The 24,507-nt window shown below is 43.3% G+C and overlaps 2 protein-coding genes across 7 annotated transcripts in view; both read right to left on the minus strand.

Moving 5' to 3' along the window:
• cep152 (centrosomal protein 152) overlaps positions 1-13,055 on the minus strand; it is a 42,577-nt gene extending 29,522 nt beyond the window's left edge. Inside the window, exons 1-9 of one of the 2 annotated variants that reach the window (XM_046352257.1) lie at positions 12,698-13,055; positions 12,337-12,452; positions 3,632-3,741; positions 3,097-3,169; positions 2,791-2,952; positions 2,297-2,524; positions 1,543-1,699; positions 1,221-1,361; positions 761-900 (exon numbers count right to left, since the gene is read on the minus strand). In XM_046352257.1, coding sequence (XP_046208213.1) covers positions 761-900; positions 1,221-1,361; positions 1,543-1,699; positions 2,297-2,524; positions 2,791-2,952; positions 3,097-3,169; positions 3,632-3,741; positions 12,337-12,423 — 1,098 coding nt within the window. In that variant the 5' untranslated portion in view covers positions 12,424-12,452; positions 12,698-13,055. Of the gene's footprint in view, positions 1-760; positions 901-1,220; positions 1,362-1,542; positions 1,700-2,296; positions 2,525-2,790; positions 2,953-3,096; positions 3,170-3,631; positions 3,742-6,911; positions 7,160-12,336; positions 12,453-12,697 lie in introns of those variants that run through there. The other variant, XM_046352258.1, reaches the window with a different exon arrangement.
• A 307-nt stretch (positions 13,056-13,362) lies between these two features.
• LOC124036992 (COP9 signalosome complex subunit 2) lies at positions 13,363-20,139 on the minus strand. 5 transcript variants are annotated; one of them, XM_046351605.1, is made up of 13 exons: positions 19,972-20,139; positions 19,471-19,584; positions 19,220-19,297; positions 18,846-18,971; positions 18,620-18,709; positions 18,311-18,421; positions 17,507-17,681; positions 16,377-16,555; positions 16,105-16,157; positions 15,409-15,506; positions 14,910-14,992; positions 14,742-14,800; positions 13,363-14,212 (listed from the first exon to the last, which is right to left on the minus strand). In XM_046351605.1, exons 1-13 carry the CDS (start codon positions 20,038-20,040, stop codon positions 14,068-14,070), a joined length of 1,380 nt encoding a protein of 459 aa, XP_046207561.1. In that variant the 5' UTR covers positions 20,041-20,139; the 3' UTR covers positions 13,363-14,067. The 5 variants fall into 5 exon arrangements, with proteins under 5 accessions (XP_046207561.1, XP_046207560.1, XP_046207565.1 ...); XM_046351604.1 differs by having other exon boundaries at positions 18,299-18,421; XM_046351609.1 differs by having other exon boundaries at positions 18,344-18,421; positions 19,987-20,135.
• Positions 20,140-24,507: the final 4,368 nt, after the last annotated feature.

Genomic DNA, 24,507 nt, shown 5'->3' on the forward strand with positions numbered 1-24,507 from the left:
AAGAGCGTCTGCTAAATGACTAAAATTAATATAAAATAGGGTAGGCCGACTCATTAGGTTGTTAAGAAATTAAAATAAATGGTTTATTCATATCATGTTTCTTTTGACTTTGCCTAAAATTAATAAAACAATTTATGGTGATGGTGTAGACTATATTACATGGATTTATTAAACTTTTTCAAATGTAGATGTCAGTGGGCTTGTAGGCTGTGTGTGGAGGCCTGTAGATGCTAAATGTGTTTGTTAATTAACGGTCAATTACCATGAGACCAGGACAATAACCGGCTGACAAAATGTCATGACAGCCACAGCCCTCGATACAACTTTCTAATCCAACTGACTAGAAATTGAATACAGGTCTCCCATCAACAACCCAGGTGTAAATGCAACCCAGGTGTAAATGCAACCCAGGTGTAAATGCAACCCAGGTGTAAATGCAACCCAGGTGTAAATGCAACCCAGGTGTAAATGCAACCCAGGTGTAAATGCAACCCAGGTGTAAATGCAACCCAGGTGCAAATCCAACCCAGGTGTAAATGCAACCCAGGTGTAAATGCAACCCAGGTGTAAATGCAACCCAGGTGTAAATGCAACCCAGGTGTAAATGCAACCCAGGTGTAAATGCAACCCAGGTGTAAATGCAACCCAGGTGTAAATGCAACCCAGGTGTAAATGCAACCCAGGTGTAAATGCAACCCAGGTGTAAATGCAACCCAAAATACATTATCGTCATGGTAACATCAACAGACATCAACCGTACCTCATGATCTCGGTCATTAAGAGCCTGAACCTGCAGCTCCAGAGACGTAACGCTAGTCTGCAGCAGCACCTCTCTCTCCTTGGCCTCCTCCATCACTCTGCAGGACTCCTTCAGACTCACAGCCAGACCCTCCTTCTCATCTGGGAGGAGAGGGGGGAGAACAGGAGAGAGAAACATCTAGGTATTCAGGTGTAACAGAGTGCATTCAGTTCTGCCATGAGACGGCCTGGAGCTCACAACCTTCCACAACAAAACATGCCGCTCGTAGCCATCCCCTCTTAGCCAACAGAGCAAGAGACTCCGTTGAGCGTCGGTTGTCTATTAGGATTCAGATCTAAGGAAAACATGTTATGGGTAAGTTTTCACTTCCACTACACACGCTCGTAACAGTTCATGAAGTGGGTCAGTAGACTGAGCTAACTAGGTAGCATGCTAGCATCTGGTTTCAGTGTCCACACACCTCTCACAATGGCAAACTGATGCTCCAAGTATCTCATATTGCGTCTTGAATCCTCCAGTTTCTGCTCCAGGTCTTCGATCTGTCTCAGCTGGGCCTTGTTGAGGATCTGGAGCTGGGCTAGCTGCTGAGTGTCTGCAGTACCTGGGACACACGCAACAACAATTAATCTCCTATCTTAGCAATAAATAACAACAGGTCAAATTTTCCATACATCCTAGTAAAATATCTGAAAAAAAGAAAGAAAAGAAATGTCATGTAATTCTTTGGCCAACTTTGTCAAAAGATCATGAATATCCAACCAAGACAATGTGAAAAGACTTACTCTGTGCAGAGTCCAGGAAGTCTCTCTGCAGCTGGTCATAGTGGTCGTCAAGCTGCTGTTGGGGGACCTCGGAGTTGAACATCTTGGGCTGAATGGCAGGCTGGTAGGGGTTGTAGTTGGCCTTATAACGGTCTCCTGATCCCACACTGTCAAACTTCTACAGGAAGACAACAGAACAACAGTGAGACAATAAATCCATTTGATCAGCCCAGAGACTAACGCATTTCAATGCATTAATACTGGTAACATGATTCTAATTGAGTTAAATGCCACATTTCATGCAGTCACATTACTGGCCTTAAAAACATTATTTTTTTATATATATAAAATAAATCGACTTGTCAAAATCTTGTTGAATACTTCCAGTAGAAGTCCAATGTTTTACAAAATATGGCAGCCGATACTGGATAAATGGTCTAGTCCCGCTTCATAACTGGGATGACGATCTGCTGCTACTCTGTGCTGTACTCCACTCAATATCTATTTTTGGCTTAACTACACTGCTTGTAATGACTATATGCTGTATATTTATACATGTACCACCTAATAGGATTTAGTTTTATTCTGTGTATGTGTGAGTTAAGTTTTGTTTTGTCCTCTAAATTGGCCATCCCATTCAACAGTACAATGAATGTCATTGTTAGTATTGCTGTCTTTTTTTTTTTTTGATTTTTTATTGGAAAATAATAAACATATTATAAAATAAATCTTGAAGTAAAAAAAGAAAAACAAAATCAAGTATGACCCCACTCACTTGGACATGTTTCCTGCTGTTCTGATCCTCACCAGCGTAGTTCTGCTCGTCCCCATGGCCCCCCACTACTCTCTGGTACTCCACCCCAGGGAGAACAGCCCCACGTGGGTACAGCTCATCTCCATACACCCCTTCCTCCGTGGAGAAATCAGGGCCGGCTGCTGCAGACTGCTCAGTACCTACGCTGGTATATGTGCAACCCTCACCATGGCCATAGTGCTGCTCTTCCTGTTTGGAGAGGACATGAAAGTGTTTGTTGTTTTTAACCCCGCGTGACTTCAGTTGCAACTAAAATATCATAAAGGGCTGCATTTGAAGAGAATAGATATGTCTCTGGCTCATAATTAAAAACCTTGGGGCTGGTTTCCCAGACACAGATTAAGCCTAAGAAACATTTCCAAAGGAGATAAACATCCCTCGAAACATCCTTTTAGTTCAGGACTCGTCTTGGTGATTTATTAGGGCATTTCAAGTTTTTTTTAAACATGACGTACATGCTGGTACTCAGTCAGTCCTTGCTGGTCCCAGGCCTGGGGGTGACCCTGTTGGGGGTGACTGGCATGGTTGGCATGGCTGTTGATCTGCCCAACGACAGCAGCCTCCTCGTAGGGGTACTCTTCATGGTAGGAGCCGTGGTCATAGTCCTTCTCATAGTTCTGCAAAGGACAATATTGTTTTCCCTTGAAAATATGTTGCAAATAACACGTCCCTGGATATTACACTTAACACAAGACCTCGATATGAACCCACGACACACATTCATCACTGACAAGGAAAGTATTGTTTGTTGAAATGCTTACTTCTTCACGTGAGGCAGGTGTTTGGTGATCGGACCATTCAGTTTGTTGGCGATTCCACGCAGGCTGTTGTGATCTGAGAAATCAATACAAAAATAAAATACAAGTCCTACTAAAAAGGTGTATGGAATGATGATTATTGTTTGAGAGAACATTTGAATAACTTGTGAATAATTTGTGTTCTGCATTATCCCATGATGACTATTAGCTAAATGTACCAACATTCAAACGTGTGGCCGACTGGGCAACGCCACCTAACGGGCAATGCCACAGGCTGGTGCACATATACTACACCATGTGTGTGAGTACAAAGCCAGACTGAAACTACTATTCTCCCTCTGCTGCTGCAGCTACTATTCTCCCTCTGCTGCTGCAGCTACTATTCTCCCTCTGCTGCTGCAGCTACTATTCTCCCTCTGCTGCTGCAGCTACTATTCTCCCTCTGCTGCTGCAGCTACTATTCTCCCTCTGCTGCTGCAGCTACTATTCTCCCTCTCTATTTCATCTCTGTCTCTGGCTGAAAAATAAATAACCTTACCTGTTCCGTGTGTCTGGGTTGCTGCAGGCAGAGCAGTCCAGCTCAGGAGAGGAGGAGTCTCTGCTGTCCTCCAGCATGTCATCAGGCAGGTCAGTGAGCAGCTTGTGGAGCTAGAGAAGAAGAAACAACACGTCATCAGGCAGGTCAGTGAGCAGCTTGTGGAGCTAGAGAAGAAGAAACAACACGTCATCAGGCAGGTCAGTGAGCAGCTTGTGGAGCTAGAGAAGAAGAAACAACACGTCATCAGGCAGGTCAGTGAGCAGCTTGTGGAGCTAGAGAAGAAGAAACAACACGTCATCAGGCAGGTCAGTGAGCAGCTTGTGGAGCTAGAGAAGAAGAAACAACACGTCATCAGGCATGTCAGTGAGCAGCTTGTGGAGCTAGAGAAGAAGAAACAACACGTCATCAGGCAGGTCAGTGAGCAGCTTGTGGAGCTAGAGAAGAAGAAACAACACGTCATCAGGCAGGTCAGTGAGCAGCTTGTGGAGCTAGAGAAGAAGAAACAACACGTCATCAGGCAGGTCAGTGAGCAGCTAGAGAAGAAACACAACAAGTGGACTCACTGTGCGGTAGTTACCTTGGTTACTGAGTTATACAATGACACAGTCTAGGAAAATAGTGGGGGCAACCGCTCAAACAGTTCAACGAATTCCCTCAGACAGGAGATATAGAAAAACTGGAGAATGATCACAGGACTGCTTAAAATATAGCTATTTATTTCTAAACAAACAAATACCAATTTTTAAAGTGCATCTTTCCTCCAAAATCCAACATGTGAAAATCATTTTTCCATTTTCACTGTAGTCATTTCTGATTTGAAGCAAATAACCTCCAGCGCTGAGGGACAAACAAGCCAGCGCTGAGGGACAAACAAGCCAGCGCTGAGGGACAAACAAGCCAGCGCTGAGGGACAAACAAGCCAGCGTTGAGGGACAAACAAGCCATCGTTGAGGGACAAACAAGCCAGCGCTGAGGGACAAACAAGCCAGCGCTGAGGGACAAACAAGCCAGCGCTGAGGGACAAACAAGCCAGCGCTGAGGGACAAACAAGCCAGCGCTGAGGAAAAGCTTAGCTCCTCCTCACCTAATGTCCAACAGCAACTCTTCACTAAGGCATCACGCCCAGGTGAACAGACTCCCACGACAGGTTTCCCTGACAGCCATCAACATAAATACACGTGCTCTACACTACCGAGAGCGACAGCCCTGAGTGAAGAGTAAAGGCTGAAAACGCACCCTATTGCCTTTAGTTAACTTCCTTTCTGACCAGCCATGCTCAAATGTAATGCACATACTATACAGGAAATAGGGTAGACTGTAGCCTGAAGTAGACTGTAGCCTGAAGTAGACTGTAGCCTGAAGTAGACTGTAGCTGTAGCCTGAAGTAGCCTGTAGTAGACTCTAGCCTGTAGTAGCCTGTAGTAGACTCTAGCCTGTAGTAGCCTGTAGTAGACTCTAGCCTGTAGTAGCCTGTAGTAGACTCTAGCCTGTAGTAGCCTGTAGTAGACTCTAGCCTGTAGTAGACTCTAGCCTGTAGTAGACTCTAGCCTGTAGTAGACTCTAGCCTGTAGTAGCCTGTAGTAGACTCTAGCCTGTAGTAGACTCTAGCCTGTAGTAGACTCTAGCCTGTAGTAGACTCTAGCCTGTAGTAGACTCTAGCCTGTAGTAGACTCTAGCCTGTAGTAGACTCTAGCCTGTAGTAGACTCTAGCCTGTAGTAGACTCTAGCCTGTAGTAGACTCTAGCCTGTAGTAGACTCTAGCCTGTAGTAGACTCTAGCCTGTAGTAGACTCTAGCCTGTAGTAGACTCTAGCCTGTAGTAGACTCTAGCCTGTAGTAGACTCTAGCCTGTAGTAGACTCTAGCCTGTAGTAGACTCTAGCCTGTAGTAGACTCTAGCCTGTAGTAGACTCTAGCCTGTAGTAGACTCTAGCCTGTAGTAGACTCTAGCCTGTAGTAGACTCTAGCCTGTAGTAGACTCTAGCCTGTAGTAGACTCTAGCCTGTAGTAGTAGACTCTAGCCTGTAGTAGACTCTAGCCTGTAGTAGACTCTAGCCTGTAGTAGACTCTAGCCTGTAGTAGACTCTAGCCTGTAGTAGACTCTAGCCTGTAGTAGACTCTAGCCTGTAGTAGACTCTAGCCTGTAGTAGACTCTAGCCTGTAGTAGACTCTAGCCTGTAGTAGACTCTAGCCTGTAGTAGACTCTAGCCTGTAGTAGACTCTAGCCTGTAGTAGACTCTAGCCTGTAGTAGACTCTAGCCTGTAGTAGACTCTAGCCTGTAGTAGACTCTAGCCTGTAGTAGACTCTAGCCTGTAGTAGACTCTAGCCTGTAGTAGACTCTAGCCTGTAGTAGACTCTAGCCTGTAGTAGACTCTAGCCTGTAGTAGACTCTAGCCTGTAGTAGACTCTAGCCTGTAGTAGACTCTAGCCTGTAGTAGACTCTAGCCTGTAGTAGACTCTAGCCTGTAGTAGACTCTAGCCTGTAGTAGACTCTAGCCTGTAGTAGACTCTGTAGTAGACAGCCTGTAGTAGACTCTAGCCTGTAGTAGACTCTAGCCTGTAGTAGACTCTAGCCTGTAGTAGACTCTAGCCTGTAGTAGACTCTAGCCTGTAGTAGACTCTAGCCTGTAGTAGACTCTAGCCTGTAGTAGACTCTAGCCTGTAGTAGACTCTAGCCTGAAGTAGACTCTAGCCTGAAGTAGACTCTAGCCTGAAGTAGACTGTAGCCTGAAGTAGACTGTAGCCTGAAGTAGACTGTAGCCTGAAGTAGCCCGTAGCCTGTAGTAGACTCTAGCCTGAAGTAGCCTGTAGCCTGTAGTAGACTGTAGTAGACTGTAGCCTGAAGTAGACTCTAGCCTGAAGTAGACTCTAGCCTGTAGTAGACTCTAGCCTGTAGTAGACTCTAGCCTGTAGTAGACTCTAGCCTGTAGTAGACTCTAGCCTGTAGTAGACTCTAGCCTGTAGTAGACTCTAGCCTGTAGTAGACTCTAGCCTGTAGTAGCCTGTAGCCTGTAGTAGACTGTAGCCTGAAGTAGACTGTAGCCTGAAGTAGACTGTAGCCTGAAGTAGACTGTAGCCTGAAGTAGACTGTAGCCTGTAGTAGACTCTAGCCTGAAGTAGACTCTAGCCTGAAGTAGACTGTAGCCTGAAGTAGACTGTAGCCTGAAGTAGCCCGTAGCCTGTAGTAGACTCTAGCCTGAAGTAGCCTGTAGCCTGTAGTAGACTCTAGCCTGAAGTAGCCTGAGTGAAGGGAACAGGAAAAGGCAGAGACAGCTACTTACTTCCCATAACGACTGCTGGATGTTCCTCACATTTTCCACCGTGTCCTCAATCATAGGACGCATATCCCCAACCAGAGCAGAACTCACTAAAATGTCCCACTCGGGGAGTCATCAACAGAAGTGAGGAAACACATTAACTTCAGCTCCTGAGCCACATGATTCCAGTCTGGTGTCGCCACACAGAGGATCATTCTTGTGTGACGATGAAACATTCTAAGGCAATGCGGCCAGACATGTTCTAGGCTAGCCTTGTGTTCCCAGTCAGTCGGCTCGATTGTTGGTTCTCACACACATCATACAGCCTGGTTAACTGGAGCAGACCCAACATTTTTCACATGACTGACTTTGCGCATAACAGCCTCCTGTACGTACAGCATACACGCAAAAATGTAGTCAGTTCTCTGTAGAATAAATCCAGGTTTTTTTAAACGCAATGTTAATCCAATGATAATCCAGTCAGGGTTTAAATAATCCAGCCATGCTTGATCTAGTCTGGTAAAATGCAACTCTAATGTTTTATAATCCATAGAGTGAGCAGTCTGGTATAGTCAAATCTAGTTGAACGCAACCCTGCTCCAGCTTCACTCTACTGAGTGTGAGAGAGACAAACAGAGATATTATGATGTTTAACTTTATATAAAAAAAGAGAAAATACAGAGCAGAATTAGCTTCACTATGACAACAGGCTGAAAGCCTTTTACTGGCCAGCCTGGGTCAATAATATCCCAGCACAGCACAGGTAACAGGTTCAGGGTTGAACAGAGCAGAGCTAGCCTCACTATGACAACAGGCTGAAAGCCTTTTACTGGCCAGCCTGGGTCAATAATATCCCGGCACAGCACAGGTAACAGGTTCAGGGTTGAACAGAGCAGAGCTAGCCTCACTATGACAACAGGCTGAAAGCCTTTTACTGGCCAGCCTGGGTCAATAATATCCCGGCACAGCACAGGTAACAGGTTCAGGGTTGAACAGAGCAGAGCTAGCCTCACTATGACAACAGGCTGAAAGCCTTTTACTGGCCAGCCTGGGTCAATAATATCCCGGCACAGCACAGGTAACAGGTTCAGGGTTGAACAGAGCAGAGCTAGCCTCACTATGACAACAGGCTGACAGCCTTTCACCTGCCTGCCTGCCTGGGTCAATAATATCCCAGCACAGCACAGGTAACAGGTTCAGGGTTGAACAGAGCAGAGCTAGCCTCACTATGACAACAGGCTGACAGCCTTTCACCTGCCTGCCTGCCTGGGTCAATAATATCCCAGCACAGCACAGGTAACAGGTTCAGGGTTGAACAGAGCAGAGCTAGCCTCACTATGACAACAGGCTGACAGCCTTTCACCTGCCTGCCTGCCTGGGTCAATAATATCCCAGCACAGCACAGGTAACAGGTTCAGGGTTGAACAGAGCAGAGCTAGCCTCACTATGACAACAGGCTGACAGCCTTTCACCTGCCTGCCTGCCTGGGTCAATAATATCCCAGCACAGCACAGGTAACAGGTTCAGGGTTGAACAGAGCAGAGCTAGCCTCACTATGACAACAGGCTGACAGCCTTTCACCTGCCTGCCTGCCTGGGTCAATAATATCCCAGCACAGCACAGGTAACAGGTTCAGGGTTGAACAGAGCAGATGGCTGAGAGGTGAGTAACACACCGAGCATGCCTACATCTGATTGGAGCAGGCAGTATGTTAGAAATACAAAGAAAACGCCAGGCTACATCCTAAAGGATACCCTCCTCAAGGTTCCCACTGTACAGATACCCTCCTCAAGGTTCCCACTGTACAGATACCCTCCTCAAGGTTCCCACTGTACTCTCCTACAGATACCCTCCTCAAGGTTCCCACTGTACAGATACCCTCCTCAAGGTTTCCACTGTACAGATACCCTCCTCAAGGTTTCCACTGTACCCTCCTCAAGGTTCCCACTGTACCCTCCTCAAGGTTCCCACTGTACCCTCCTCAAGGTTCCCACTGTACCCTCCTCAAGGTTCCCACTGTACCCTCCTCAAGGTTCCCACTGTACCCTCCTCAAGGTTCCCACTGTACCCTCCTCAAGGTTCCCACTGTACCCTCCTCAAGGTTCCCACTGTACCCTCCTCAAGGTTCCCACTGTACCCTCCTCAAGGTTCCCACTGTACCCTCCTCAAGGTTCCCACTGTACCCTCCTCAAGGTTCCCACTGTACCCTCCTCAAGGTTCCCACTGTACCCTCCTCAAGGTTCCCACTGTACCCTCCTCAAGGTTCCCACTGTACCCTCCTCAAGGTTCCCACTGTACCCTCTGTACCCTCCTCAAGGTTCCCACTGTACCCTCCTCAAGGTTCCCACTGTACCCTCCTACAGATACCCTCCTCAAGGTTCCCACTGAACAGATACCCTCCTCAAGGTTCCCACTGTACAGATACCCTCCTCAAGGTTCCCACTGTACAGATACCCTCCTCAAGGTTCCCACTGTACAGATACCCTCCTCAAGGTTCCCACTGTACAGATACCCTCCTCAAGGTTCCCACTGTACAGATACCCTCCTCAAGGTTCCCACTGTACAGATACCCTCCTCAAGGTTCCCACTGACCCACTGTACAAAACAACTACTAAAGAGTGGGCAGTGTAACCATTGAGATCACATAGAAGATTTCCACCTAAAAATACCACAATATTAGAGATGATGTCATGACACATTTGCCGGATGAGAAGACCGACCCAGACCCTCTTCGGTAAATCTGACCCAGACCCTCTTCGGTAAATCTGAAAGAACATGTCTATCATAAAAAATAAAATAAACTTTAAAATGAGACATTTCACTGTCTATGCTCAACCTTGGCAAAGCCTGTGTTTTCCAAAGAAGCGTTTATTAACATCCCTTCAGATGAGCCCTGACTAACGTGGTTACTAAATATGCCGATTAAGTGCGTCGGCATAGCTACTGTTTTTCGGTGTCCACATCACTAAGAATCTATCATGGTCCACAGCACAGACACACACCAACACAGTCCTGAAGTGAACACGACAACACCTCTTCCACGCTCAGGAGGCTGAAAAGATTTGGCATGGGCACTCAGATCCTCAAAAAAGTTCTACAGCTGCCCGACTTACAGAAAACGTTTGACCTCTGTCATTGCCAACAAAGGGTATATGACAAGTATTGAGATAAACTTGTGTTATTGACCAAATACTTATTTTCCACCATAATTTGCAAATAAATTCATTATAAATCCTACAATGTGATTTTCTGGATTTTTTTATTTTTATTTTGTCTGTCATAGTTGAAGTGTACCTATGATGAAAATTACAGGCCTCTCATCTTTTTAAGTGGGAGAACTTGCACAATTGGTGGCTGACTAAGTACTTTTTTGCCCCACTGTGTGTGTGTGTGTGTGTGTGTGTGTGTGTGTGTGTGTGTGTGTGTGTGTGTGTGTGTGTGTGTGTGTGTGTGTGTGTGTGTGTGTGTGTGTGTGTGTGTGTGTGTGTGTGTGTGTGTGTGTGTGTGTGTGTGTGTGTGTGTGTGTGTGTGTGTATATATATATATATTTGTAATAATGACAATTACAACAATACTGAATGAACACTTATTTAAACTAATACATAAATAAAATCTATTTAGTCTCATAAATAGTGAAACATGTTTTTTTTTGGTTTAAATAACACAAAGACAGTGTTGGAGAAGTAAAAGTGCAATATGTGCCATGTAAAAAAGCTAACGTTTAAGTTCCTTGCTCAGAACATGAGAACATATGATAGCTGGTGGTTCCTTTTAACATGAGACTTCAATATTTCCAGGTAAGAAGTTTTAGGTTGTAGTTATTATAGGAATATTTCCCTCTGTACCATTTGTATTTCATATACCTTTGACTATTGAATGTTCTTATAGGCACTATAGTATTGCCAGCCTAATCTCGGGAGTTGATAGGCTTGAATTCATAAACAGCACTGTGCTTCAAGTATTGCGAAGAGCTGCTGGCAAACGCAGGAAAGTGCTGTTTGAATGAATGTTTACGAGCCTGCTGCTGCCTACCACCGCTCAGTCAGACTGCTATATCAAATATCAAATCATAGACTGAATTATAATATAATAAACACACAAAATACGAGCCTTGTTTCATTAATATGGTCAAATCCGGAAACTAACATCTCGAAGACAAAACGTTTATTATTTCAGTGAAATACGGAACCGTTCTGTATTTTATCTAACGGATGGCATCCATGAGTCTAAATATTGCTGTTACATTGCACAACCTTCAATGTTATGTCATAATTATGTAAAATTATCCTCGTGGAGTGCAATGTAATCAGTGCCCAAAAATGCCGATTGTTATGAAAACTTGAAACTCGGCCCTGCCGATTAATCGGTCGACCTCTAATTACTTGAACTCTGTGGAGCATTTATTTGGGCTGCAATTCCTGACATGCAGTTAACTCGAATGAACTTATCCTCTGCAGCAGAGTTAACTCTGGGTCTTCCTTTCCTGTGGCGGTCCTCATGAGAGCCAGTTTCATCATAGCGTTTGATGGTTTTTGCAACTGCACTTAAAGAAACTTTCAAAGTTGTTGAAATTTTCCAGATTGACCATGTCTTAGTAATGATGGACTGTTGTTTCTCTTCGCTTATTTGAGCTGTTCTTGCCATAATATGGACTTGGCTTTTTACCAAATAGGGTTATCTTCTGTATAATACCTCTACCTTGTCACAACACAACTGATTGGCTCAAACGCATTAAGAAGGAAAGAAATTCCACAAATTAACAAGGCACATCTGTTAATTGAAACGCATTCCAGGTGACTACCTCATGAAGCTGGTTGAGAGAATGCCAAGAGCATGCAATGCTGTCTTCAATGCAAAAGGTGGCTACTTAGAAGAATCTCAAATAGAAAATATATTTAGATTTGTTTAACACTTTTTTTGGTTACTACATGATTCCATGTGTCATTTCATAGTTTTTGACTTCACTATTATTCTACAATGTAGTAAAAATGGAATAAGAGTTAGGTGTCCAAACTCTGTATACAGTACCAGTCAAAGGTTTGGACACACCTACTCATTCCAAGGTTTCAGAGGAGTAGCAGCTCACTTCGACAAATAAGATCACCATGATCAAGAACAGATCAAATAAGGTTGACTGAATAATCTGCTTCCTACTCCAAGATTTCAATAATCTTGGCTAGACAAGGAAGCCTTGAAATGGGCCGATAATTATAAATATCACTACTATCCCAGCCCTTACGGGAGTGGCAACACAAGAGCTGATGTCTACTATCTGCAAAAACACTCTGAATTGAAGTCACACTGAAACCATTGTCAGACAACATAATAGCAACACTGTTTCATAAGCACATGATACATTTCTGATCCACTACCCTAGCAACAAGCAAGTTTATCAACAACAACAAAAACATTCTGTGTGTTAGAGAGAGAATGACAGAGTATTTCGTACCTCTTGCTCTCGGGCATAGTCCTCTGGGTCGTATTCCTCCTCCTCATGTTGAGTTTGCAGAGCAGCACTATCAAAGTCGATGGACATGATGATCAGTACTAATACTGAGAGAAGACCTGAGAAAGCACAAGAGAGCGCAGATGTTCATGACGTGGCTGTGTATTTGATTGACAGTGAGGGCGGAGGGCTCACGCAAACCACACACCTCGTATCAGAAACATTGTCATTATGTCTTTAGTACGACTCAAAACAACACCGAGCTAGCTAACGTTAGTCAATTAGTTAGCTGTAACGTTAGCTAGAAGAAGAAACTGTTCCGTTTGAAGAGTGATCAACACAGTCAACTCACTGATCACCTTACCTTTTGATTTGAAGTACAAGTGGATATCCGATGATAAATGTTGTCAGCGAGGACCCCCCCCCAAAAAAAATCAAATGTAAACCGTTACAAACCAGCAGATGCACATTATGCTGGGCAATGAATGATCGGACTGGTTAGCTAACATTAGCTAGCTAACATAGCAACCATTTACCAGAAAACAAACAAAGCATCGAACGACTGGCATGACGGGCACAGCTACCTAATAACGTACTAGTCTGACAAGAGTACAGTTTCGTTAACAGTTGCTAATCAGAACAAAACGTCTGCGTATATTTCCTAAACAACTAAAGTTAGGTTTTCAATCTGTCTGGCTAATAATAGTAATGAACTTCCTGTGTTACGACTCGCCGCTCCGTTGAAAGCTCGCGCGCCCAAACAGCGGCATAAACTCTCCGTCGCTGATTGGTGAATTCAACACGCGTCATCAAACGACCTCCCACCAATGGCCATGCTGCAACACAGATGGGTTGTTGTAGTTGTTGCCGACAACCAAATCACCAACCTGGTAGTGAAAATAGTGGAAATAATGCTTTGGGATGATTTGTAGAGATGGTTGCTGATGTATGATATTTACAGAATATGAGTTACCTCCACGTGATATGCAAAAAAATATGTTTAAAAATATTTAAGAAGTGACACCATAGGAAGGTACTATTTGTTGTTTATTATTCATTAATAAAACAGACAAGCTCAAATTGTTCAACAACAGTGTCAAAACAACATACCATATGAAACATGGACCTACATTGATGAAATACTGTATAGAGCGCTGGCTATTTTACAGAAAAGGGCATGCTGATTTTGACATGCTCAACAATAATATTAGAAATAATTCGGTGTTTTCACATTTCCATGGAAGGCGGTAATATAGTGGGAGAACAGACATGTCCTTTCCCTATAAGAAATGTACATAAGTGGGATTTTACAATCCTCTATCTGTACAATGGCCATCGTTTTCTAATATAAGTCGGTTGATTTTAGGCCACAAGTTCCGAGTTCCCAGACACAGATTACGCAGAGTCCAACACCTAAACCCTAAAAAGCATTCTCATTGAGCATGCTTCTAAATCCAGGACTAGGATTTATCTGTGCCCAGGAAACTGGCCCAAGGCCATGAAACACAAGCTGGCAACTGGCACCCCTGATCTCCATCTTAAATGATCAGTCACATAAATGACAGTACATTGGCCATTGGAAGCTTTGAACATCATCAAGCCTACAGATGACAATAATGAATGTAGCCTACTGCTACTGTAACCCGAGATGAATTGGGTTAATTCGTTCCTTCAAGTTGAAATACCCCCACCATCGAATTGTTAACTTTTCAATTACACTACTGACTCCTCTGATTAGGCCAGTTTGCTGACTATGGCCTGGTTGAGAGTATTCAGCTGATTCGTCCATTTATCTAAAGCCATGTATCGGGCTCCATTCCTCTTCTGGTGATCCAGCTCCAACAGTTGGTTGACTTGGTCGATGCGGCCGTTGATCGTGCTGACAGGTAGAGGAAGAAAAGTTCAATAGAAGGTCAATGATGGTAAACTCACAAAACTGTGGTGCATTATTGTTTTATTTAACCTTTATTTAAGTCAGTTGAGAAGAAATGGTTATTTACAATGACGGCCTACTCCGGCCAAGCCCTAACGATGCTGAGCCAATTGTGCGCCACCCTATGGGACTCCCAATCACGGCCCGGATGTGATACAGCCTGGAATCGAACCAGGGACTGTAGTGACACCTCTAGCACTGAGATGTGGTGTCTTAGACCGCTGAACCAGGGTCTGTTGTGACGCCTCTAGCACTGAGATGTGGTCTCTTAGACCGCTGAACCAGGGTCTGTTGTGACGCCTCTAGCACTGAGATGTGGTCTCTTAGACCGCTGAACCAGGGTCTGTTGTGACGCCTCTAGCACTAAGATGTGGTGTCTTAGACCGCTGAACCAGGGTCTGTAGTGACGCCTAAGCACTGAGATGCAGTGCCTTTAGACCACTAAACCACAATGATGTAACGACATGCAATTTACCTGTCTAGAATGCACTGAACAAGAAGGCTTTCCACATCGCAGACATCAATGTTCAATTCCTGAAAAGAGACAAAAATGTTATAATGACCTTCAAAATTTAGAGAAAATATTTGCTTTTTCAACAACAACAACAAAAATGCCAGAGACAGATCTTTGTAGTGATCTTACCTTGGAAATAAAAGGTATGTGTATTCTCGTGTAAGGCTTAATTAATTTGACGAGCACTTGTGTTCTTATGTTTCGTAATAACTCTGAAAGACAAAAGCAAGGAAATAAATGATTATGAAGAAGGAATTTTCAGTAACACATTTGAGCTGTTCTTGCCAGAGTAGCCTAGTGGTTAGAGCTTTGGACTAGTAACCGAAAGGTTGCAAGATCAAACCCCCGAGCTGACATGGTACAAATCTGTCGTTCTGCCCCTGAACAGGCAGTTAACCCACTGTTCCTAGGCCGTCATTGAAAATAAGAATTTGTTCTTATTAACTGACTTGCCTAGTTAAATAAAGGTAAAATAAAAAATAAATAAAACATGCCACCCAGGCATAAGGATTTTTTAACTTGCTTATATAAACATGTTACTACTTAATAATATATTGTTGTTTTTTGTTGTGATGAAGTAACATCAACCAAATAAATCAGTCTGAAAGTGACGTCCAGACCACCATACCTTCTATATGTTCCCTTATGAACGGATCATCCATTATGTTACTGTGATTGGTCTTCAGGATCTTCTCAAACTCTGTGATGTCATTGTTCTGGTAGGAACTAGAAGGGGAGTTGTGGAAGGGGGGGGGGGGGCAGAATAGAACATTGGTTTCCATTCAGTAATCAGACCATGTTCATACAGCATAATGTGTAGACAGACAGTGTGTAGACAGACAGTGTGTAGACAGACAGTGTGTAGACAGACAGTGTGTAGACAGACAGTGTGTAGACAGACAGTGTGTAGACAGACAGTGTGTAGACAGACAGTGTGTAGACAGACAGTGTGTAGACAGACAGTGTGTAGACAGACAGTGTGTAGACAGACAGTGTGTAGACAGACAGTGTGTAGACAGACAGTGTGTAGACAGACAGTGTGTAGACAGACAGTGTGTAGACAGACAGTGTGTAGACAGACAGTGTGTAGACAGACAGTGTGTAGACAGACAGTGTGTAGACAGACAGTGTGTAGACAGACAGTGTGTAGACAGACAGTGTGTAGACAGACAGTGTGTAGACAGACAGTGTGTAGACAGACAGTGTGTAGACAGACAGTGTGTAGACAGACAGTGTGTAGACAGACAGTGTGTAGACAGACAGTGTGTAGACAGACTTACCCCAGAAAGGTTAGATTGTAATAGTGAATGAGATGCAGTCTTACCTGACCAAGTTTGTCATTGCAAGAATGTCTGGATCATTTTTATAGGGTTTAGCCTAAGATAAACAAATGTCAGCTTGAGTAAAGATACTCAAACTTTATGAAAAGATGCACCAATACAACACACACACACATCACTAAATCACTCAAATATGAATTAATTTACTTAATTAGCAGGTTATAATATTGTGACAGGGCCCTCCGTTTTAAATCTAGGTCTGGGAAACCATCCCTAAGAGAGATTTATCGCTTATCACAAATGAGACCTTTCATACCTCCTGTGAGTCGAACGGGTTGATTCCAGACTTCATCAACATGTTGGCCAACACCAGGTACTTCAGACAGGTGGTCCGTCGAGGACTCCCTGATTCATCGTAGTTCTTAAACGCCTCGAAGAAGTCTGTGTGAGCCTTCTCAAACTCCCCTTCTCGCAAATGCATTTTCCCTCCACACTCTTGAGAAAACAAAAACAAGAGAGAGACCAAACACTGTCAGGATTAATTTCCTAGAAAATCACTCCATGGTCCTGAAAAAGGATCCTCTGTACATGCCTCCTACCTAAAAAAAAAATACATTAGAGGACTCGGTCAGAGGGGAGGGACCTTGGGTGGAGCAGTTGCCGTACAACCGTAAGGCTCTCCAGAGGGTAGTGAGGTCTGCACAACGCATCACCGGGGGCGAACTACCTGCCCTCCAGGACACCTACACCACCCGATGTCACAGGAAGGCCATAAAGATCATCAAGGACAGCAACCAACCGAGCCACTGCCTGTTCACCCCGCTATCATCCAGAAGGCGAGGTCAGTACAGGTACATCAAAGCTGGGACCGAGAGACTGAAAAACAGCTTCTATCTCAAGGCCATCAGACTGTTAAACAGCCACCACTAACATTGAGTGGCTGCTGCCAACACACTGACTCAACTCAAGCCATTTTAATAATGGGAATTGATGGGAAATGTCAAATATCACTAGCCACTTTAAACAATGCTACCTAATCTAATGTTTACATACCCTACATTATTAATCTCATATGTATACGTATATACTGTACTCTATATCATCTACTGCATCCTTATGTAATACATGTATCACTAGCCACTTTAACTATGCCACTTTGTTTACATACTCATCTCATATGTATATACTGCACTCAATACCATCTATTGTATCTTGCCTATGCCGCTCTGTACCATAACTCATTCATATATCTTTATGTACATATTCTTTATCCCCTTACACTTGTGTCTATAAGGTAGTAGTTTTGGAATTGTTAGCTAGATTACTTGTTGGTTATCACTGCATTGTCGTAACTAGAAGCACAAGCATTTCGCTACACTCGCACTAACATCTGCTAACCATGTGTATGTGACAAATAAAATTTGATTTGATTTGAGATGTGTCTACCTCTGATGACTCCCATGATGAGAGGGTGAGGGATGGCAGACTTGATGTGTAGAGACTGTTCATACAGCGCCTTCAGCTTCTTGTTGTTCTTCTGGGCCGTATACATCTGGATCTCCAGAGCATAGATCTCCAAGAGCTGGGTGCCTTTCTTCAGGTCATCCTCACCGTCATCCGTCTATACACCAAGGCAGAACATGTGACAAATACTAAATCACCAAGACAGAACATGGGACAAACACTAAATCATCCATCTATACACCAAGACAGAACAAATACTAGAGATATAATTCCACAGACACTTCAGGAGGAACAGGAAATTCTAGATTTCCACAATGGTTCCACAGCCATACTAGCCCGGCCCCAGATCTGTTTGTGCTGTCTTGCCTCCTGTGGTCATGACAACAGCTATAGAAGTTGTCTATATGTAACGGATGTGAAACGGCTAGCTTAGTTAGCTGTGCGCGCTAAATAGCGTTTCAATCGGCGACGTCACTTGCTCTGAGACCTTGAAGTAGTAGTTCCCCTTGCTCTGCAAGGGCCGCGGCTTTTGTGGAGCGATGGGTAACGATGCTTCGGAGGGTGACTGTTGTTGATGTGTGCAGAGGGTCCCTGGTTCGCGCCCGGGTATGGGCGAGGGGACGGTCTAAAGTTATACTGTTACATATACAGCGCAAACAGAACTCGGACCAGGCTACAATGATACAATACAGTTCCAATCTACTGTCACTAAGAACACACAAGTATGTTTTTCATTATGATGTTATAATGCTGAATTAGATTTGGTGGTAAAACCTCTGTGAAAACCTCTGATTGCATTGATGAGGAGTGTTTCTTCACCTGACAGGACTGGTGCAACTGCCTCAGGATCTTCTGAAGCTTACCATACTCTTCTCTCTCCAGGTACAACTTCCCAAGCTAAACAACAGACAGGACAAACCAAGGAGGAAATCAAATCACACAAGTATCAAAGTCAGTGTCTCCATATAAATTATATGCCACTCGCCACATATGTTTTTGCGTTGTATAAAATGTTAATTATGATATTGTGGATGGAATTAATGACACATGTAAAAGTTTTATATATATTTTTTTTATCTTTAAAATGAATCATACCTTAGTGTTGGTTTTAAACCAAAGCCTGTCATTTTTGGCATCCTTTAATGCATCCAATGTGGTTTCATAAAACTCTTGCAGCAAGTCCATCTTAAAAAGAAATGTAGAAGTATTTGCCTCCTCTTCAAACATTCAGTTTGTTTGGACTGTTTTCCTCAAAATTGTACAGCTCAGATGATCACAGAATCAACATTGTTTATTGATCATTTGATGTGGCAAACAATACCTGCTTAGACGTAGAGATGTAATCCAGGATGGAGTTGATGGATTTCTCTGAGTAGTTTCGTGTAACTGCACTCCGAATGTATGTTAACAGCTGCTTGTACCTGTTCATCATTTCAGGGAAATTCGTCTGGGGGGGTTACAAATTAAATAAATGTCATTCAAAATACAATTTTTATGCTCCCATAATATGACATTTCTTTACAAAATATTATCACATTTGATCAGAGATGTCACATAAAGTAGGCTGTTCATATTTATGAATACCTAGGCTACTCCTACAGAAATGCCTGTCAGACAATAGTTGTAGGTAGCCTACATGTAATATTTCAGAGACAATTATTTTGGAGACTTGTGAGACTAATGTCTAATGCTTACCAGTTTGAAATTCATCTTAATCATCTGTTTGAGAGCTTTGAACCCCCATTCTCCTTTCTCACCCTCTAGCTCCAAGACCTGGTGTTCAGAAAGACGCATTTAATAAATGGCCAGCCATTGACGTGGTGTGTCTGTGTGTGTGTGTGTGTGTGTGTGTGTGTGTGTGTGTGTGTGTGTGTGTGTGTGTGTGTGTGTGTGTGTGTGTGTGTGTGTGTGTGTGTGTGTGTGTGTGTGTGTGTGTGATAACTAACCTTCTGGAAGCTGATGAGAGCTGCTTTGGGGTCATCCTCCTTCAGGGCCTTTGAATTGTAGTATTGATTCTCTAAATCAACATTGGGCTCAGAGTTGCTGTCCTCTGAGTACTCCTGAAATCACACAATTCGTCATCAATGCGGTTTACAAGATCAACACCCACTGGTTGTGTTGACATTCAGCTAGCCAGCTAGCTAGCTAGCTCATGATGATGTGTGTTGTTTTTGCTATGGTGATTTGTAAAGCAAACAGCTGGATCATATAACGGTGCAAACGGTATAGCAGCAGTATGTGAACAAAATCATTACAGACAAAGCTAGCTAACTAACTAGGCAATTGAGCTGTCAATGATACGAGCACCGATAACAGCCAAAGTAACGTAGCTGAGAGTAATACGGTGAGCTAGCTAAAGTTAGCAAAGTGGAATGTTTACGCTGGTTAATCTAGCTAGCTAAATACGTTGTATATGGTAATCAGCTACAATATCCATATATATTTACTTCGGAGGAGTTTACCAGATCATAATCCTCTTCATCGTCGCACATGAAGTCATCTTCCATATCAGACATCTTTGACTACGAAGCTAACTCGACAGCAAACTTGCTAATGGTACAAGCGTAGGTGTATCGCTGGAGTGACTCTTTTAAAAGGAGTGTGGAGAGAAGTAAAGGGATCATGCTGTCCAGCGGGGGGCAGCAGTGAGTCGCAGTTTGTTCCAGCTCCAACCTTATCCGCCACCGATATGCCTTTCTGCGCAGCGTGAATCGTGATTCCTATGAACTGGAACCCTTTCTATACTCTTCCGTATTGTTACGTTTAGTTACAATGATTTTTATTTTTATTATTATTTTTATTTATTTTTTCTTCACATTTATTTAACCAGGTAGACAAATTTGAGAACAAGTTCTCATTTACAATTGCGACCTGGCCAAGATAAAGCAAAGTAGTTTGACACATACAACAACACAGAGTTACACATGAAGTAAAACAAACATACAGTCAATAATAGAGTAGAAAAAAATAAGTCTATATACGATGTGAGCAAATGAGGTGAGATAAAGGAGGTAAAAGCAAAAACAAGGCCATGGTGGCAAAGTAAATACAATATAGCAAGTTAAACACTGGAATGGTAGATTTGCAGTGGAAGAATGTGAAAAGGGGGGGTGCAAAGGAGCTAAATAAATAAATACAGTAGGGGAAGAGGTAGTTGTTTGGGCTAAATTATAGATGGCTAATATATGTTAACACCTGGTCAAGAAACCGTTTTTTGTTTAACTGAAAGTGTTTGAGGTTTTGGTTTTGGTAGGAAGAGCTGGTCGTAGATCAGCAGTACAAAAATATCCAGGACCCGTGTATATAAGTCAGCAGATAAACACAGCAAAAAAAAGAAACGTCCCCTTTTTCAGGACCCTGTCTTTCAAAGATAAATCGTACAAATCCAAATAACTTCACAGATTGTCATTGTAAAGGGTTTAAACACTGTTTCCCATGATTGTTCAATGAACCATAAACAATTAAAGAACACACACCTGTGGAACGGTCGTTATGACACTAACAGCTTACAGACGGGAGGCAATTAAGGTCACAGTTATGAAAACTTAGAACACTAAAGAGTCCTTTCTTCTGACTGAAAAACACCAAAAGAAAGATGCCCAGGGTCTCTGCTCATCTGCGTGAATGTGCCTTAGGCTGCAGATGAGGACTGCAGATGTGGCCAGGGTAATACATTGCAATGTCTGTGAGACGCCTAAGACAGCACTACAGGGAGACAGGACGGACAGCTGATCATCCTCACAGTGGCAGACCACGTGTAACAACATCTGCACAGGATCGGTACATCCAAACATCACACCTGGTACAGGATGGACAGGTACAGGATGGCAACAACAGGAACGCACTCCATCAGTGCTCAGACTGTCCGCAATAGGCTGAGAGAGGCTGGACTGAGGGCTTGTAGGCTTGTTGTAAGGCAGGTCCTCACCAGACATCACCGGCAACAACGTCGCCTATGGACACAAACCCACTGTCGCTGGACCAGATAGGACTGGCAAAAAGTGCTCTTCACTGACGAGATGCGGATTTGTCTCAACAGGGGTGATGGTCGGATTCGCGTTTATTGTCGAAGGAATGAGCGTTACACCGAGGCCTGTACTCTGGAGCGGGATCGGTTTGGAGGTGCAGGGCCCGTCATGGTCTTTGGCGGTGTGTCACAGCATCATCGGACTGAGCTTGTTGTCATTGTAGGCAATCTCAATGCTGTGAGTTACAAGAAAGACATCCTCCTCCTTCATGTGGTACCCTTCCTGCAGGCTCATCCTGACATGACCCTCCAGCATGACAATGCCACCAGCCATACTGCTCGTTCTGTGCGTGATTTCCTACAAGACAGGAATGTCAGTGTTCTGCCATGGCCATTGAAGAGTCCGGATCTCAATCCCATTGAGCACGTCTGGGACTTGTTGGATCGGAGGGTGAGAGCTATGGCCATTCCCCCTCAGAAGTGCCCGGGAACTTGCATGTGCCTTGGTGGAAGAGTTGGGTAACATCTCACAGCAAGAACTGGCAAATCTGGTGCAATCCATGAGGAGGAGATGCACTGCAGTACTTAATGCAGCTGGTGGCCACACCAGATACTGACTGTTGTTGGGAATTAATCAGAATAGTTGGGTAACATAGATAAGATGTTTTATCTTCATTATATGCTTGTGAGTTACTTAACATTTAGAATGTATCTTGTTGTACTATAGTGGGGGCCATTTGCAGTTATCCTTTCTCTGTCCTGGGTTCAGTTACTTGGGCCACAGAAAGGGGAGAAGTCAAGCTTGTCTTCATATGTAAACATATCTTTTAAACCATGTGAAGGGGTGATTGAGGGGGAACCAATTATCTCTTGGCTCCACAATGTCTGTGTGCCAGTCACTGTGTCTCTGTGATCCTGTCCAGGAGGGGTGTATTTGATATATGCTAGTGGATGAGATAATGTCTTGGTACTATGTTGTACCAAGAACGAGAAGTAGAACCTTGTTTTAGGAGAGCAAACTGAACGATAATTTATAGCTAATGCTGTCTGGCTATGGGATACTCCTCTCTCAAGTAAAGTCTTCCTTTGTAATGTTCCTAAGATCTGTTATTCGTCATGTGAGTTGAGATGGGTGTGTCTTGGCTATAAATGATACTAAGAACTGTTTTGTAAGGACTCTCAGAGAATTCATTTATAGACACTGAATTAATCTGTGAGTCACAGGGTTGTGATGGAGTTTATACAATTAAAGATGGACTTTATGATAACTCTGACTTGTGTGTGGTTTGCTCTCATGATTTGGTAATACAGGAAATTTCCACTACATTTGGCGACGAGGATGGGATGTGAATCTTCACTCGGTGACCGTTCCTGACGATCTAGGTAAATAAATCGTGCACGAGGGATCCCCCAAACTTGGGATCTTAGGGAAACCACACTTCGGGAATGAAGCAGATGGACCAACCTTTGATCTGAGAAGAAGTGAGCCGAGTGGATACCACATCTCGAACTGAGTTTTTTAAAGTTTTTTAAAGGTGAGCAAACCACACACAGATTTGAAGTAGAGTTTTTTTTAAATATGCCTGTTACGTATACTCTGAGCGTGAATTCCTTTGTAAGGAAGGAACCTTGGCGGCGTAAGCAGGGCCGAGTCAGAGGAGAGGAATCTGAGAGTGTGTGGACTCAAAAGATACTCTGCCACTGTCCGGTTGTGAGTGACCAAGAGCTGTCCTGACACTGAATCGATCACAGTGTGGATTGGTGCGGTCTGTAGGGGTGAGGGGCCAGGTGACTGTGTGTTCTGAGTGAAACATGGTATTTGGTGAAGCCCTATTGGAAGAAGGACCTCATTCTGTGCATCTGTGTGATTGTCTAAGTGACCCTCAGTGGTGAATTCCAATTATTTTATATGTGCTAGCCAGGTATGCCCTGGGTTACTCTGTGCTAGCCAGGTATGCCCTGGGTTACTCTGTGTGAGTATTTTGTTATGGGATCACTAGGTAATAGCTGTCGGACCGTTCTGTGTGAGCGGGGTAGGTTGACAAAAGGTTGTGTGGGTAACCTTTTTGTGTTCTGATGTTCTGTGTGGATGTCTGACCAATCCTGTGTGGGTGATCCTTAAAGTTCTGTGTGAGTACCTAAGATTTCTTATGTTTGATATGGATTCTGTGAATTATTTGAAATTATGATAAATTGTATGTGTGTATAATCAATTACTAGAGATTTGATAAAGTAATGCTGAGAATAATTACATACAATTTAAACCACCCATTCGTAGACTTACGTAGGTTTTGAGTTGGTATCTTAAAAATTGATAATTTGATAAAGATGAGGGTTTAAGCACTATTAAACTAGTCTACAAAATCTGTGAAATTGACCTCTAGAAACTGATTAGAGTGTGTCCACTTTTGGTTATCTTACCCTAACGATGTAACTATAAAACGCATATTGGATTATCTCCTTCTGGGTGAAACATTTGAAATTAAACTGCCCTTGAAGTCTGAACATGTTATAATTTTTCTTCCCAGTATGAGAGAAGTTGCGGGATTTATTGAATAAACTGTTTTCCATAAAGTTAAAGAGAATTCGAAGGACTCTCGACGTAATTTATAATGTCGTACAAAGCCTAAGGTTTTCCATCAAACTAATTATCATTGCGTGATTAATGTGGTGTAGTAAAGTAATTGAAATACGTTGCATAAGTAAACATAATCTACTTTTATTAAAAGGCGCAATATCTCTTTCCTAGTCATTAACTGTCGATTTTATTCTTTGATTGCTCATCTATTCATTTGGCATTTGAGAATCATAGCTGGAGTAACGTTTGTACTATTAAACTTGGGCTATTATTTTTCTGGGAATTGCCGATAGTGACGTGTCTTGATATTACTTGTAAAGTGGGTTTATTTCTGGAGAATCTTAGTCATTTATATAGCATTGGTGATTCAGTGGTAGGATTCTCGCCTGCCACGCAGGAGGCCCAGGTTTGTTTACCAGTCAATGCGCCAACTGAATT

This window comes from Oncorhynchus gorbuscha, linkage group LG06 (genome assembly GCF_021184085.1).
Source record: "Oncorhynchus gorbuscha isolate QuinsamMale2020 ecotype Even-year linkage group LG06, OgorEven_v1.0, whole genome shotgun sequence".
Taxonomy (NCBI): Eukaryota; Metazoa; Chordata; class Actinopteri; order Salmoniformes; family Salmonidae; genus Oncorhynchus; species Oncorhynchus gorbuscha.